The 16,211-nt window shown below is 40.6% G+C and overlaps 2 protein-coding genes and 1 long non-coding RNA gene across 9 annotated transcripts in view; 1 reads left to right on the top strand and 2 right to left on the bottom strand.

The window, feature by feature from the left end:
• atad1a (ATPase family AAA domain containing 1a) lies at positions 1-7,715 on the bottom strand. 2 transcript variants are annotated; one of them, XM_023838371.2, is made up of 10 exons: positions 7,628-7,715; positions 7,137-7,335; positions 4,870-4,968; positions 4,434-4,554; positions 3,647-3,847; positions 2,252-2,358; positions 1,897-1,986; positions 1,464-1,514; positions 1,142-1,314; positions 1-970 (listed from the first exon to the last, which is right to left on the bottom strand). In XM_023838371.2, exons 2-10 carry the CDS (start codon positions 7,302-7,304, stop codon positions 844-846), a joined length of 1,137 nt encoding a protein of 378 aa, XP_023694139.2. In that variant the 5' UTR covers positions 7,305-7,335; positions 7,628-7,715; the 3' UTR covers positions 1-843. The 2 variants fall into 2 exon arrangements, with proteins under 2 accessions (XP_023694139.2, XP_072560475.1); XM_072704374.1 differs by lacking the exon at positions 7,628-7,715 and adding an exon at positions 7,439-7,618.
• LOC140581501 (uncharacterized) lies at positions 1,488-2,301 on the top strand. Its single transcript, XR_011984586.1, has 3 exons — positions 1,488-1,760; positions 1,877-2,058; positions 2,192-2,301. It is a non-coding gene; the product is annotated as an uncharacterized lncRNA (long non-coding RNA).
• A 4,907-nt stretch (positions 7,716-12,622) lies between the features above and the next one.
• The window catches only part of LOC111857585 (disintegrin and metalloproteinase domain-containing protein 9-like), a 31,146-nt gene continuing 27,557 nt past the window's right edge, over positions 12,623-16,211 (bottom strand). For 5 of the 6 annotated variants that reach the window (XM_023838602.2, XM_072704395.1, XM_072704388.1 and 2 more), the window contains 7 exons: positions 15,972-16,052; positions 15,721-15,826; positions 15,429-15,546; positions 14,901-14,991; positions 14,418-14,447; positions 13,593-13,654; positions 12,623-13,515 (listed from right to left, as the gene is read on the bottom strand). In XM_023838602.2, the coding sequence (XP_023694370.2) occupies positions 13,458-13,515; positions 13,593-13,654; positions 14,418-14,447; positions 14,901-14,991; positions 15,429-15,546; positions 15,721-15,826; positions 15,972-16,052 (546 nt within the window). In that variant the 3' untranslated portion in view covers positions 12,623-13,457. The remainder of the gene's footprint in view (positions 13,516-13,592; positions 13,655-14,417; positions 14,448-14,900; positions 14,992-15,428; positions 15,547-15,720; positions 15,827-15,971; positions 16,053-16,211) is intronic. The other variant, XM_023838604.2, reaches the window with a different exon arrangement.

Consider the following 16,211-nt stretch of genomic DNA (forward strand, 5'->3'; position numbering starts at 1 on the left):
AACGTTTAAAATCCTTTATATTGCAAAATAAATTCACTACCATGAACTGCAGGTGATGACTTATTATCACTATTACAATACAATTTAAACCTAATGAGTCATATTACACATCAAAAAAGCCATTTCAGGCACTAAACTATGGTGACGACATTCATAATCACCTTACTTCCCGTTTCCAGATTAAAATTGATAAGGACAGGCATTTGACCACGTGAACAGGTCTCTATGGAGACACACAGCCAATGTTTCTGATTATGTCCATCTGAAAATGACTCATACAAGCCTGAGCTTTAACATTTCAGTAAGAATGCAGAGGATAAGTGGAAATGAAAAGGAACAACTCACTAGCGTTCCCAATAAAACATTCTAGTGATGGTAGTAAGAGTGTGTCTGATAAAAAAAGACCTTAGTGCACATCTAAAGCAACTGCTGATGGCATCTACTAAAATAAATGGCCAACCTAGTGTTTAAAATATAAATACAAGCTCTACAGGACTCCATTTCTAAGGCATGCAGGTCACTATTTTTCATTTATTGGGACAAGATGTACACATGTTCATTTATTTGGAAGGGACAATGGATTACCCCTAAATCTGAGGACTCTGTTCTTTTCCATAACAAAACGTTATGGACCCAGGACTGAGAAAGGAAAACAGGAAGGATGACAAATAGACAGACACACACGGACTGACAGGAAGAAAGACAAGCAGAGAGACAGAAAGACAGACAGCTGCCTTGCAGACTCCAGAAGGCCTGGGTGTGGCTGGTGGGACAGATACCCCTTCATCTATGGCATTAAGACTCCAAGACATGGGTGCGAGACAAGAGACGAGGGAAGGGATTCTAGTCCAGGGGCATCTCTGTCAGACTGCTTTGGGACGACTCCGCATGCTTGGACTCTTTCATCTTGTCCAGGCCAAAGAGAAGATCCAGCTGAGTCACTGGTCTCAGACGGTCCTCATTCACTGGTCTGGAAAAAGAGAGAGTGAGAGCAAGAGAGATTTTACACCATGGGAAAACAACGTCCCAGGACATTTTTGAGATGGGCCATTGCTTCAATCCCGGTTTACAACTGCCGGTTCAAATAGAGATCAGATGTTTGGTGAGGGCATTCTGTGGTGACGCCTGGTTGGACCTTTACCCGTCATCGGTGTCACACTCCTGCAGCTGCCGGGCAATCTGCTTCATCTGCTGCTTGCGGACGTAGTCGCGGACGCGGTACAAAGCGGCGTCGCGGCACAGCTCCCGCAGGTCGCTGCCCGAGAATCCCTCTGTCCTCTCTGCGATTTCCCTTAGGTTAACAGTATTGCTGAGCTGGGGGGGAGGGGCAAATTACAGTGACGCTTAGGGGAAAAACCCTGAAAGGCAGGACTACATATTGTTGTACAGACGCTTCAATAAACGGACTGAAAAAGTTTTTTGAGGACTGATCAAAACAGCAATAGGAAGTGACATGCACTCACATTCTCTCCAGCTAGGATCAACTTTAGGATGTCATGACGTTGACGTTGGTTCTAAAGACAAGGAATCAAGATCGATCATGAACTGCCAGTTCGTGAACTGTAATGCAATTTAAAAGGTAAAGCATCCTATGAATTACTAAAAATAAAAAAAAATATATAAAATCGACAATGTCCTGAACACAGAGGACCAGTTCTGCACAGCAAGGGATCATCTATTTCACATTATGAAGCAGGTGTGTCGTTATCTAACCACAGCCAAGGAGGAAAACCAGGGCAGAAGTTCATCAGGAGGGCTGTGTGAGCTGAATCCCTATTTCACATACTGAGAGTATTAATAAACATTCATTATGAATATGCAGATCCTCTGCATTTTGAGCAATACTGCACAACAAGTCCATGCATTACTCTTTTAGGAGAGTCACGGGGAATGTACCGGCAGGCCGATGTGAAAGGTGGCAGGCATCCTTCGCAGTATGGCAGGGTCTATGTCCTGAGGCCTGTTTGAAGCGCCCATGACCATGACCTACAGAGACACCACGACATCTCAGCGATGCCCAGTGGCCATCGGCTATTCACATCACTGTCAACAAGGCATGTCTGACTGCCATTTTCATGTGGGGAAAACATAATATAACACTACATATATAAAACCATGATTCATAATCAATAAGTGCAAAACCAATAAGTGTATCACTATGTTTGTTTATTCTTTTTTTTTGTACAGTCAGAAGTGCAGGGACTCCACTGAGCGAAGAAGGCAAGCACACAAACATAAGCTCTAGTAGTACCTGGCAGTCTGTGCTGGTGTCCAGACCATCCCATAGGCTCATGAACTGAGCCTTCATCATGGCAGTAGCCTCATGGTCCAGACTGGAGCGGTTCCGTAGGAACGAGTCTGAAACACAGAGAGGCGCGACCGAATCAGCTATTACCAAAGTTTAATGACTCAGTTCAGGGTATGAGTCACTTGACACATGCAAGCTGTCCCATCCTCTTCAATGTGAGGATACATAATGCCAGATGATTGTGGAAAAGTATTCTGAACTTCCAGAATTCTAACATAGTAATGCTTTGACACTGCATTTACTTATTTAGCAAACTCCTTTATTGCAAAATGACGTGGAAGTGAGGATCAAAAAGGGGGGTCAAACACTTCCTGGACCAATTGGGGTTAAGGGGACCTTGAGAGCCCAAGGGTGACATCACTGCCAGTCACGGGTTTGACCTGACGACCTTCCAATCAGGGCCTGCAGTGCCACATACTGCATTTGTCAGAAGATTGATTTCATTCATTTTACATTCAGACAAATCTCATGTGCAGTTTCAGAATATGATTAGATGAATGTTCTTAGAAAAGTGTGGACATCACCAATAGGTGATGTACGGGTTTCACAGATATAATTCAGATGCACCCAGATTTGGAAAGTTAACTATCTACCAAGTAGAACCACTTCTCCATACAGGTCCACAGAGGAAGAACACTGCAAAGACTGAAACTGATGCCCATTTTACATGACAGTGACCAAAAGCGTCTTAACTGCATGTCTGATGTCATTCTGTTTTACCCTTAAAAACCCTTTTCCTGGTGGACCATCTTACATGCTAAATTTCAGAATTATTTGAGAGACTTTTACAGGTGTCTTTGTGTGTGTATAAAAGAATATGTAACTCAGACTTAACATAATCAAGCAGTGCAAAGTGACACCATGACACTATTATCCTTATGACAGTTAAGAGTCACCCCAGTATTAAAAACTGACTGATTCAATTGTTGTAATGAAAGTCATGCACAGAACTCCCCTACAACCTGGCCTGCACTAACACAGCTTCAAACTATACAAATTCAGAATGGGTGGCTTGTTAGCTGGACGGCCAGATCTGGTCTTTGATAAATACAGTCTTGCAGGGCCCAGAATGCAGTTCAGCTGTTGCCAAATTCACCTCAAAACACTAAGTGCAGCGCAAAGTCAACGCGCAGCAAAGGCCAGTGTATCTCATCGCCCTTGCGGCCTGGCAATGGTCACCTCTTTAGTAGACCAGTGAAGCTGTTTTGGAAAAAATATGTTCACTTAGAAAATTACGGTTAAATAAATTAAATCCACAAGCCAAAAGGATACTGTTTGCAGTGCAATCTACAGCACCGTAACTAGAAGCTGGAATCTAACACTGAATGCCAAACTCACCTATTTCATCTATGAAGATGATGCAGGGCTGGATCTTCATAGCCAATGAGAACACAGCAGAAGTCAGCTTCTGTGATTCGCCGTACCACTTGTCCGTCAATGTGGATGCCTGTAAGTTCATGAACTGGCACCCTGAGGCTCTGGCTGTTGCCTTGGCGATCAAAGTCTTCCCACAGCCAGGGGGCCCATAGAGAAGTACACCTACATTTAAAGAATAGCTGCTTACACCTGCTTCCAACAGTCATGGCTGAGATGTCCAACTTCTTATTTTACTTACTTTTTCTCATTTATATAACTTCACAGGTTCTTTTATTGATAGCTAAACTGCGGAAAATAACCCACAACGTGCAAATTTGGGGTAGACTCAAACAAATGATCCTAGAGCAGAGAGGCATTTTCCGCTGTATCCAGCAGCTCAAACAGCCAAAGGCTCCTTCTGCTCTGCGCCAGAACACAGGCAGCTCGTCCAATTCTAATAATACTCTGTAGAGAGAGTGAAAGGAACATATATCCAGGGACAATTCCTGAGCGTCCACTCTCTCTACTCTTTTATCATGCACAGGCAGAAATGCTGAATTTTCACAAATAGTCCAAATATAAGCTTCATGAAGATTCCTGGACTGATGACTATATTAAAATCTCCATGGATCATATGTTAGTATAGTGTAATGCAAATAACTTGCATATCTGGTTAATGTTATCCTTTTATGTTCTTGCTGCGATGTTGAGCGCATCTAAATAATTATACTTGAGGTCGATGCTTGGCATGCCTTGTGGAAGACGGTACCTTTGGGGGGCTGAAATAATCTGGAGACCGCAAACAGGTGTCGCTTCTGAAAGGGCAGGAGGACGGAATCCTGCAACTCGGTGATGACCTCATCGAGCCCAGCAATGTCCCGCCAGGTCACCTGATCACACCAGAGTCAGGAAGACTTAACTCCATTACGGCGTTTCACGTAGCTGAACCACAGACACTCTAACCACACAATCAGCTGTCCTTCAGTGCCAGCAGAATCGGAATTATCTTAACTGAATCAGAGATATATGGACATAGATATGTATGATTTTTTTGGGCCAGTTCAGTATAAAACACAATGCAAATAATATTATACAATATTAATGTGGGGTTGTGGTGATTAGATAAATTTTTTATAATACATTTTTAAATTAATTAATTTAACCAATAAATATGCACGTTTGAGGCACATTTAAACAAGGCATACCTTAATGCATTGTGTATCCATCAAATGTGCAGCAATATTCATCTCATATTCATTCAGCTTGATCCCCTCCACTCCGATCTGTTTCATCAGCTGCTCTGCCTAAAAAAGAACTCACACTATTATAAATTAAGCCAATTTCATTAAGGAACTGCTGAATTTAAAGAATTTACACAATTCTGAATAATTTCCAAGATTCTGGAGCTGCGGTTATTAAAATACTGATTAGCGTTTTGACATGACATGAAACATGCAATGTATTTAGGCTGGTTCTCAAACGTTTCCCCAGCTGGACACATCCTTGTCCCCTTAGAAATATTAGACAGGCTTTGCTGATCTTGATCTTGCATGTCGCTTTGTGCATTTGTTTTACCTCAGTTCTTAACCTGCTGGTAGTCAATTTAAATCATGATCAGCTGAAGACTGATTATCATTCTCCAGTTAGGTCATTCTTTTTTTTTTTTTTTTTGAAAAACATAGGAAAAAACTTCATTAACCCTTTTATCCCGTGCTAGCAATGTCTGTTGGGGTTATTAATTACAGCATTTCCCCAACATAGCAATATTCTCTGATATTCTCGACTTCTGTACTAGATCCTATAAAAGATAATATTTTAAATAAAAATAGATCAAAAGAAAGATAAAATGAAAATAAAATAGTGAATGGAAAAAATGCAGCACCAGAAGCAATACAGTACTGAAATCCAGTGTGCATAGTATAAAGAGTATATCACTTTGTACACAATACAAAGTATCTGGCAGTACTATTAGTACAATAGTGCAAATAGTGCAAACAGCTCAGATGTTCATAAAAATGCCGTAAAACTAACACAGTACGAGAATGTAGATACGGAGTCTTCATTAAAACCCAGTGTCAGTGAATGCATTAGTCCCTGTACACTGGGGTTATTAATTCCAGCAGCTGTCACTGTGTGGTAGATGGAGATAATGAACACAATACCCAGACGGTAACACAGAATGGATAAGAGTGAGCCCCTGTGTACATTATAGCATATTGGTGGCAAAGTGCAGTACGTACATGTGAGGTCAATTGTGCCAGACAATGTATTTATTCTTTTCCTTTATTTTTAACTGTCAAGTACTTGATTAAATGAAATTATAGGCCTAAGCAAAAGTGACGGGTTTTGACATTTTTTTCTGTATTAATTAAATTGGACAGAAGTCATTATTGTTGAGACCCTGACTGAAACTCGGCATAGAGAGTAGGACATTCACCAGCAGCACTGGAAAACCCTTAATACCAGGACACTTACCTTCCCTTCTGACTTCTCCTGATACCTGCATTACAATGAATGCATCATTCCAAAGAATGCCTTTGATCTAATGTCTTAATAATTTACTACCTGTCTGTGACTCTGAAGTGAATCCGCTCCTGATATGACTCATTTTAAAATGTGGGCAGTGTAGGGAAGCGCACTTGTAATTGAAAGATTGCAGGTTCGAATCCCCGACCAGCAAGGCACCACTGAGATACCCTGAGCAAGGTACCGCCCCCAAGCACTGCTCCCCGGGCCCTGAATTAGCTGCCCCCTGCTGTGTCACATTGTCACACATGGGTTAAATGAAGATCACATTTTTGTTGTTGTGTGCTGCGGTGTGTCAACACCACTGATCACTAAATTCTAATTCTAAATTTTCTCTCACACATGACCTCACCTGGTCTTTAAAAACCCTTTCTTAGCTTCTTAGTCTATCAGAAACCCAGAAGGTTTGGTGATCTTGGGTTGTTGTTTTGCCAAAATATCTTTCACTAGCTCCTCCCCTACAATGTTTTCCATTAAAAAAATAACGAATGCCCACTCACACCTGCTTCTTCAAACAATTGTCCTGCCCATACAGTAACTGCCCATCCTGCTCTCCTTTGTTTGCAATGCCTCCCCATCACTCTCTGAACCAATTAATCTTTGCCTACCCCCCATTCCATCTTTCTCTCCACCTTTGGTATTTGATACCCCTGTATGTGCCTATCCACCTAAAACCTGACCTCCCTCTGTACACCTGCAGCCTTCCAAAACATTTTGTCATAAGTCACTGTGCTGCCATTTACAATATGTGGTTAGTTAATGTTTAAGTTGTATTGTGCACATTATAACTACAGAATAGCATTAATCAATACACAAGACGTTTCTAATGGCAGGTTATAATAACAGTGTAATATAATTATATAATCAAATACGGGATAATACTCCATTACTGCGTTTATACGAGGTAATTGCATACATTTTTATAATTCCATCTGCTTAGAGGTACCTTTTTCTTGGCTTGCAGCTTTTGCTTGTGTGTGGGGTCCAGTGCTTCCACCACCCATTTAATGCTGAAATACGTGGCGGCCCCGAAGATAGTCAGTCTGACCACCAAGCCCAGCACCTCGCTGCGACTCAGAGGTCGCAATAGGGCGTCTCGCGGTACGTCCAGCATCTCTGCTTTGTACAGTCATCCCCTTAAAGCCCTGCGGAATTATAAGTCTTTCAAAATTGCTCGAATGCTAAATGCAAAATGTTTCAATTTTACTGAAGAACATAAAATCGGTATCTGTATTTGTATCGACATACAATGATATACTTAAACCGTCATTCATTCTGTAGGTATAACTGACGACCTAATCTGCAGAATCAAAGTGAAACACAATTAATTTGGCTATATAACTACGAGCTAAACCGCAATTAATTAATTTCAATAGTTAGATTCAACTACCATATTACTAGCATTATTTTCTGACCACCACTGAATCATATAAGTACCTGTACTTCGTCGACACGATCTGTATCTCCCCGAATTTGTTTCGGTGGGAAACAAGAACATGTTCAAACATAGTACCGCATTAAAACCGCATCGCGGGCGGAAAAATACGACATCTATACCCATTTAACAGGGAATAAGCTCTGTCACCTAATAACAAGGTCGAATTTTATTTTTGTAAGCACTAAAATACCAAGTGTTATTTGAAAACGTTATTTTTTCCCAGTTATCATGTTGTCAGCACAATTGTCAGCGCTGTTTTTTGTAACGTGCTGGTGGACAAAACGTATTTAAGCGCTAGAAATGTAAATATATATATGTAAATATATGTAAAATAATATAACATTATTGAAACATTGATCAAGACAGTGACAATGTTGCCATTTAGTGTAAGTGTGTGATATGATATGATCTATATGACATGCTTTCAGGGGGACAAAACCTCTAAAGGCAGTGATAGTGGTTAGCTCTAACCTGAAATACGTGACTCTGGTTGTGAAAATAAATTCAGTTCATAAAGAAAGTTTTATATATACTGTCTGTTTTAAAAAACATGCAAAACAAAATGCCAAAATTGCAGTTAAACTTTTAATAACTTGTTAAACTGCATGCTACTGGTGTAAACATATTAAAATAACACTTTCAAAAACTGTCTGCACAGGCCTCAATAGCTGTCTGTATCCCGTCATTATTACAAGATGGAGTTCAGTGCTGACATGGATTGTCGGATACCCTACCTATTATTAAGCTATACATATTAGAGGTGGGTCTTTGCTAACCCTTCCAAGTGGCTACAGACTGTGTACTTATTCCTGACAGTCCTACCCAGCTATAGAGTGCACTGGTCCACTTGTCAAAAGCCTAAAAAGAACAACTAAAAAAGTCCCGACTTTGAGCAGAAGTGGCCACACTAAATAAAGTACCAACTATACACTTCAGACTACAATACTCTGCACAGCACCATGTACCTAAGGCTAACCCAATGTCAATGTCTCTGTATCTTCTATTGTGTCAGTCCTTATATAACAAATACAGAATTTCATATAAATATATGCAGTCACACCACAATGCTGCACTGTACGAGTGGTGAAGGGTGGATATTTGTAATTATTTTCTAATGCATTTTCATAAATAGAAATATCAGATTTAACTATTCAGGTATGCGTGAGATGAAGTAGAAGAATGACTGTAATGCTTAGAAAATAAATTCTATCTATTGTTTTAACTGTATCACTACCATTTACTTTTCTTTAGAATTTCCTTTCTTTGCTTTTGTATGTTTATATGTTTACTCCTCTTTGGAAGGGTTAGTTTTTATTACTTTGGTGACTGTCGTATCGATATAAAAGTGTGTGTGTGTGTGTGTGTGTGTGTGTGTATGTGCACATTTCTGCACACAGATATTTTCTTGTACTACTGACATAAATAATATTACTGTAATTTGAATTTAGTAGTATATATTTGTCACAAAATATGACAAATATTGCTTTTTATATACTGTACAGTAAGCAGGAACAGAAATCTGTGATGTTTTGCCAGGAATATCAGCAGAAATTGGTCCAAATTACTGGTTTTATTTACTAACATCCTTAAAAAATTGGACACCATTTATTAGCATGGGGTCCCCACAATAGAAAAACATCATTAATTAGTTCTTTATAGTACAAATTAAACATTTTAACAATGAAATGATCATGGTAAATGAGCACAGTAATTCACACTTATCCATGGTATACCAATCATTTGAACAAATACAGCTACCAATAATTACAATAATCACACAGTAATGAAGGCACATTAGCCAGTTTAAGTTTGCCAGCATATAATTTTATAGCTGTCGTGAACAATTGTTTTATACAGAATGTGTCATTCTAGCACATAAGCGACACATAGCTGGCAGGTGACAGAATATCTGACAATGACTGATTTAAATTCACTATAATTTTTAAAGGATTACAAAATTAGACCAGACTGCAAGTTTATTTCTGTTTTTATATTTGGCATGTTGGCTGAAAGGATGGAAAAGGGGCTGGGCCAAAATTAGAAGGAGTAAGTGGAAAAGCATGAGAAGAAACAATTGGAGTTGCAGTAAAGGGATAAAATCAAGCCAAATTTCCACACAAGCTTTACTGAACAGCGAGTGGCAAAAAAAAAAAAACACCAAGAAACAATTAAGATGCCAATATGAGATGAAAGCGAGTAAACAATGTTGTAACCATGGATACCAGCCCTGTGCGAAAATGCTGGTTGATTACAGTGAATGTTGTTCAGTGGAAATTAATTAACGTTCATTTTCAAAATTCTGTAAAGGACTGCCAACATCACTAGGACAATCTGCCCTATAAATTTGTCTTGCAACTGACGGGGGGGCTGGAGCCCTCGGATGGAAAGGGCACAATGAAGAGGTGCACTATAGATAGGATGCCAGGCTATCACACAGCACTCACATTGGGAAATTTAATCTAGACTGTAGGAGGAAATCCAAATAATAAACTCCATACAAACAAAGCAAAATTAGGGTTTGAATCTCCAACCCTGAAGATATGAGGCAATAGCCACTGAGTCACCATGTCACCCAAGCTTAATAAATGAAGATAATAAATAATAATAATAATGCACAAATTGTATACAAATTAACATTTTAGAAACAAAAAAATATATAAAGCCAGTGATACAGTACTACATCTTTTCAATACTACCTTATAACAAATATTTACCATAAACACGTGCAAGTAGTACTGCATAATTACATTTGGTGGCTCTCTTATAATACATGTAAAAATGCAGTTTTATGAATAAATTGGCACACAGAAAACTGTTCTCTACTGAGCACTGGAAAAAATCACATGGTGAGGTAATTCATTCTTCACCCAGGCCTCCGCAGACAATAAACAGTAAACAATACATGTGTAGCACTTGCTTGGTTCTAATGTATCGCCAAGAATTCAGTGCTTTCATTTGTGTGTATGTTTCTTTTCTTACTACCATGCAGAGGAATTCTGTGGTATCTAACTAGGATGTGTCCATACGGCATTTCATCTAGAATGTTCCACAGCTGTCGTAGGATAAGCTTTGTGTCAACATGGCCCGCATGGTCGAATGAAACACCACTAAATATGATGCAGTGGTATTTGAAGACATTTCACAACAGGTAATATTTTTATTGCACTGAAATGTCCTTTACTGTATAAGCATATAGAATCAGTTTGATTGGATAGACAGTTACAAAAAATGTAAAAAACTGGTTCTAGGATAATTGATGATTTAATACCAGCTTTCTGTCAGTCGTGTCTCCCATTGTCTCTCATTTTCTTATTAACAAAATATAACCTGCTATATCCCCAAAACAAGAAGAGGTGGTTTATGGTTTCCCTGTTGATGGTTAACTAGCATATAGTACCTTGTGCATTCAAAATATTATTCTGGCAGCAACTTCATCTACTGTTTTACTAGCAGTTCCAGAGCTGGTTAAAGGCTGAGCTTTTGGAAGCATAGCAACATCATAAACTTTTAACCTTGTGTTTTTGTATTCACATCCTGCACCTCCAGCCTTGGTCTCGTAAGTAAACGGATATAATTAAATAAACAATAATTGACATTAGTGTTATGAGCGTGCGGGCGAGCGGGGAACCAGGCGAGATGAGCCGTGAATACGGGTAGCAAAGGGGTTTATTCGTCGGGACACGAACAGCATGGCAGACAACATCAATGACTAATCTGGGAAGACTAACTCAGACACGGACTAAATACACAGGACAAGCCAAGAGGAACAGGAAACAGGTGATGACAATCGGGAATAAATACGAGGTAACGAGGTGGGCGTGGCACACACGAGGATCGTACGAGCCAGGCGTGACAATTAGATGATAAAAGTACTAAGTTATGAGGTATCTTGGGTATTTTCTAGAAATAACAATTAAAAAATGTGTATATGGGCTGGAGGAAAGTCATGTAACTTATACAGCAAGTTATAATGAAAGATATCAACATTCATCAATGACCCTGTACTGTAAAAGCAGCTGGATTATAGATCAGTATATTCAGGTATGACTTAAAATAGCTCTGGTGTACATTATAAAGAAACTTGAATTAGCTGTGGTCCCATCAGTTCTTTAATAACAAATCCATCAATTTAAATAATTTATTCCTTAGTACTTTTTAAGAAGCTCAGGTATACATGTCCAAATTTATATGATAAAGGTCCACTGAATAATATTTAATTTCAGTTAGATACATTAAAGAGTATATTTCAAAGCAGCATTTGATTTACTTTATTTTGTTCAAGGGAACTGCTAACTTTTTCGTTAGCCGACGTTACGTTAAATACAACAAGTTATCTGGCTAACCAAGAAATGATCCTGCTTCGGCCCCTGATTATTTCCTAGGTTCTAACTGACAGAGCTGTAGACTAAAGCCGAGACCCTCCTTCCTAGTTCTGGGTAAACGGTGTAATGTTTGTAGACCCCAAACAAGGGCACTAAGGGCAAAATGTCAGCATGGACCATGCAGTCACGGACTGGGACTCCTCAGAAGAGAACGCTTATACTCCAATCTCATAAACGGAATATTACTAAAAGAAAATTTATTCCGGACACTGCAAAATCCAACGATCACAAATTGGGCAAGTCCTAAACACCCCCCAGGTAATCACTCCAGCTCTATGTAACTAAATTGCTAAACAAGTTGGAATTTCAGCTGTCGTGTGTATACTTTTAAGGGTTTCAGAGTCCAAAAACAAACCGAAACTAAATTCATGTAATACAAGTTGCCGGTTAGTAGTTATCCTTAGTTTCCGCTATTTTTTTTTTCTGGTTTATGAGTGTAGTGCTATTGAATTAAACTTTGGAGTTAGTGGATTAGCGGTTAATGAAGATAACTTTTTGGTTAGCTGTGCCCACCACTGATGAGAACAAATGACCAAAGTTTTTTCATAAATAACCGATCAGACCTGAATAGATACACCAATAGTGTGGGTTTTATGATGGAAGCACAAGATGTAGATTCTAAAAAAACATTTATTTCAGTGTTCATTTGTCTCTCGTTATCTGTATGATAGTGGACAAGGTTTCGTGGCTTTTGGTTCAATCCAAGAGATAGACAGTCTGCTTAAAACAATGTATAAATATACAGTAGTTGAAACAAACCTGAACCTCATGAATACAGCACTTTGAGACAAAATAGATTATTTATGTTCAAGAATGTAGGGTAATCAGTTATATTAAGGCTTTATTTTAAATTTAATCCAAAAATTGAGGCAGAAACCTAAGCAAAAAAACAACATTTAAGGAAGCATAACAGCAGGAATTCTTCTGGCATAATTTTATATAAACAAAACAGCATAGTACTCTGGGACATCAAAGTGCAGCAATGTTGTGACAGATATGACTGTACGCTGGACCTCAGTCAAACCAGTGCAGAACCAGTGGTACTTTAAAAAGGTCATTAAAAATATTTATTTTTATTTATTTTGAATATATTAAAAAAAAAAAAAAAGAATTATGAAAAACACACATACAATAACACATAATACACAAAACAAGACCGATTATTCCCCTGTACTGCTAACTCAAGGGCTAATCACATATTTTCACATTCCTAAGGTAGCACTCAAGGGCCAGTATGGGGTAATAGTTTGCAGTGGTCTTATTGCGTAGGTACGGTTTCAGGCTATCAAGTGGCCAGAGTTCTGCGATTCTCGTCGACAGCGCAGTTCCTTATTGCACTCGGTGCCCAGTCGCCAACTGGTCTCTGAGTGACTGCCAGCCCAAATGAGTGGGGGAAGAGTCAGTGCAACACACCATGTTAAACCACCCCCACGGACAGCAACTGGGACTACAGTGGAGGTGGGGGAGCATGTCTTTGAGGCACAAGTTGCGTTGTCATAGGTGGTCTGTGGGAAGAAGTGAAGAGGACAGGTCACACGCTAAAGTCGATTCCTCTGTACGACAGATGGAGGGGGGTTCTTACCGTGGACGTTGTGGAGGTGGGGCATAGCTTGGCACAGATGCTGTTCTGTTGGTCTGCACAACCTACAGTATACAGAAAGGGCACAAGGTCAACACCCGTCAGGATACGTGGGTTAGGGTTCACAAAGAAAATGTGGTTCCAGATTCATGGGAAAAGGCACTCTCAGCATGATGATGGACCCCAAGTGATCAAGAACAGTCCTCCTGAACATAACAACATGCAAAAATAGAGCGGGAGGAAGAACATATAGCAGGAAATGCAATGGGTAGATGCCTCAGTGTGCAACTCTGATACAGATCAACTCCTGTGATTCTGGAGTTTCCAGGAATTCTGACTATTCGGACTTAAATCAATGCAAGATTTGTGGGAAAAGATTGAAGAAGTTGCGATATCCTTCATTGGTGAAAGGGAAATGAGGCCCGATACAGGAAAAAGCACAAAGATCAAGCTCCTTCTAATAGCCCTAGAAGCATGCAAGCAGAGACCAAAGCCTCCATCTACAACCCCTATTCCCAGGTACATAACCACTGACAGGAATGAAGCACTGCTTAATCTGAAGCCAGCCCGAAGCTCCCAAAACCCCTGCTAGTTACGAGCTTCAGATTACACCAGCTTCATTTTTTTAAAAAAATCTCAGGATTTTATGTAGCGTGCCAACTGGACAGGAAGGTTCTGCCCAAAGCGCCTGCAAGCTGATGATTTTAATGGAGGGGTCTTGTGGCTTGATCCTGCAGCCCACTGGAGAAGCAGACAGAAAAGTGGAACCAGACCTTCCAAGCAGCAGAAATGGTTATATGTATATATGTATGTACACATATCATTTACCTCCTGGGATGGTAACAACTGAGCTTGATGCTTTCATCATAGAAAAGAAGGGGAAAAAACTCAGTCATTCCTACATTTTGTTTGCATTTTAGTTAAAGGTGAAACTGTAAACACATGGTTTTAAAATCGGTCTCAAACAGCATTCGATTGATGAACACCGTACATGAAGAAGAACACTAGTTTACTCTATGCAAACTGCAAACAGTTTACCAGTGACTTCCACAAAACTACATCTGATTGATTAATTAATTAATTAATTAATTAATTAAACAAACATTAATGATCAGTATAGACAGAGAAGAACTTCATGCACAGATAAGCATGTGGAGCTTTAAATCACAAGGCAGAGGACAATGGCTTTTGTCTGCCTTTAATTTTGGGTATACTAGCAGCTGACCTTGTTCTGTGCGGCTATTCCTTAGGGGAGTTCATGGAGAACATAATGCATTAACTGGGTTAAAGGGTTACGGTTGGGTCACTCACTCCATCCTTGACGATACTGCCCGGGGTGTTCCTCTGAGGGGATCTCCGGTTGCCGCTTGCTGCGGCTCTGCTGTTTCTACCGCTGGTGCCCCTGGTGGCAGAAGAGAGTGGTGTCACGCTGTGTCAAGTCACAGAGCACTGAGCGGCTCAAGGCGGAAGGACAGGACTGACTTTGCTCACAGGCAAGTTTGGCCTGTGAGCTCAGACAATGGGTCAAGTCAAAACTACGATATCTGCTTAACACGTCCTCTCGGTACACAGTTCCATGTTGACAGGCTGAAGGACCATGTGCCTCTTCTCCAAGATATTTAGCTTGAAAAGAATGTGTTAGATGAGGGGTGTACTGGGTGGATTAAGTCACTGTCTTTGGCCCTTGCATAACTGTGGGGGCAGTTGAGTCTGACACAGACCTGGAGATCACCACATTGGGGTTACTTCTCACTTAGGGAGATGTTTCTGGCTGAGCTGTGAGACCCTGGCAAGAACTTGACACCCGTTTCCCAAGCCGCGCTTACTGGCTACACGCACCTGCAGAATCGCCTCCGTAGTTCATCCCTCTTGAGAAAGACGTAGACGCCCAGGACTAGCATTGGGAGCACCAGGAAAAAGAAGACCAGCAGGCCATCCCGAGTGGAGGTGTCCTTGTCTACAGGGAGGAGGCGGGGTTAGCGCGTGGACGAATGACGCGCCTACGCAGCCGCTGCGGTGTTGCGACGCCCCCACCGGTGCTCGGATGAGGGGAGGCGGACGGCGCGGGTAGGTGTGAGTGACTCAGCCTGTACTGTGAGCTCCGCAGCGACGGCACCCCTCTCTTCCTTACCGTTCCATGTGGGGCCGCTGTCCACGCTCCCCCCGTAGCCTCTGTCCTTGCAGTTGGAGGGGGCCCAGCCCTCGTCACAGTGACAGTTATTATTGCTGTTGCACACCTACAGAAGAAGGAACAGGTTCTACGCTCAAGGCCCAAAATCCATAGCAGTCATTTAACTTTAAGTAGAGCCACCGTTTGTAACAGAAAAGGGTGGTGGGGTTAACACTAAATGACAGGGGGGTATTTTGAGCAGCAGTACGTACCCCATGACCGTGGCATTTCTGTTGCGTGTCGCAGTCATATTTCAGTAGATCGGCACTTACACACTCATAATTCAAGCACACCTGGGGAAAGCAAGGTAAGCACCAAATTTCATTGGAGCTTTCATCTGGCCATGGCAGATTACATTTAACATTTTATTTATCTAACAGATACTTTTTATATACATTGTTATTCAATGTACATTTTAAGAACTCTGGATCAGACAGTCCCTGCAGTGAATG

This window comes from Paramormyrops kingsleyae, chromosome 2 (genome assembly GCF_048594095.1).
Source record: "Paramormyrops kingsleyae isolate MSU_618 chromosome 2, PKINGS_0.4, whole genome shotgun sequence".
NCBI classification, from domain to species: domain Eukaryota; kingdom Metazoa; phylum Chordata; class Actinopteri; order Osteoglossiformes; family Mormyridae; genus Paramormyrops; species Paramormyrops kingsleyae.

Coding starts and splice junctions, on each gene's coding strand:
- atad1a (XM_023838371.2), bottom strand. CDS start 7,304: ATGCTGGACGTACCGCGAGACGCCCTATTGCGACCTCTGAGTCGCAGC. Junction 4,555..4,869: donor TGGATACACAATGCATTAAG/GTATGCCTTGTT, acceptor TGGTGTGATCAG/GTGACCTGGCGGGACATTGC. Junction 1,987..2,251: donor ACACCAGCACAGACTGCCAG/GTACTACTAGAG, acceptor GTGTCTCTGTAG/GTCATGGTCATGGGCGCTTC.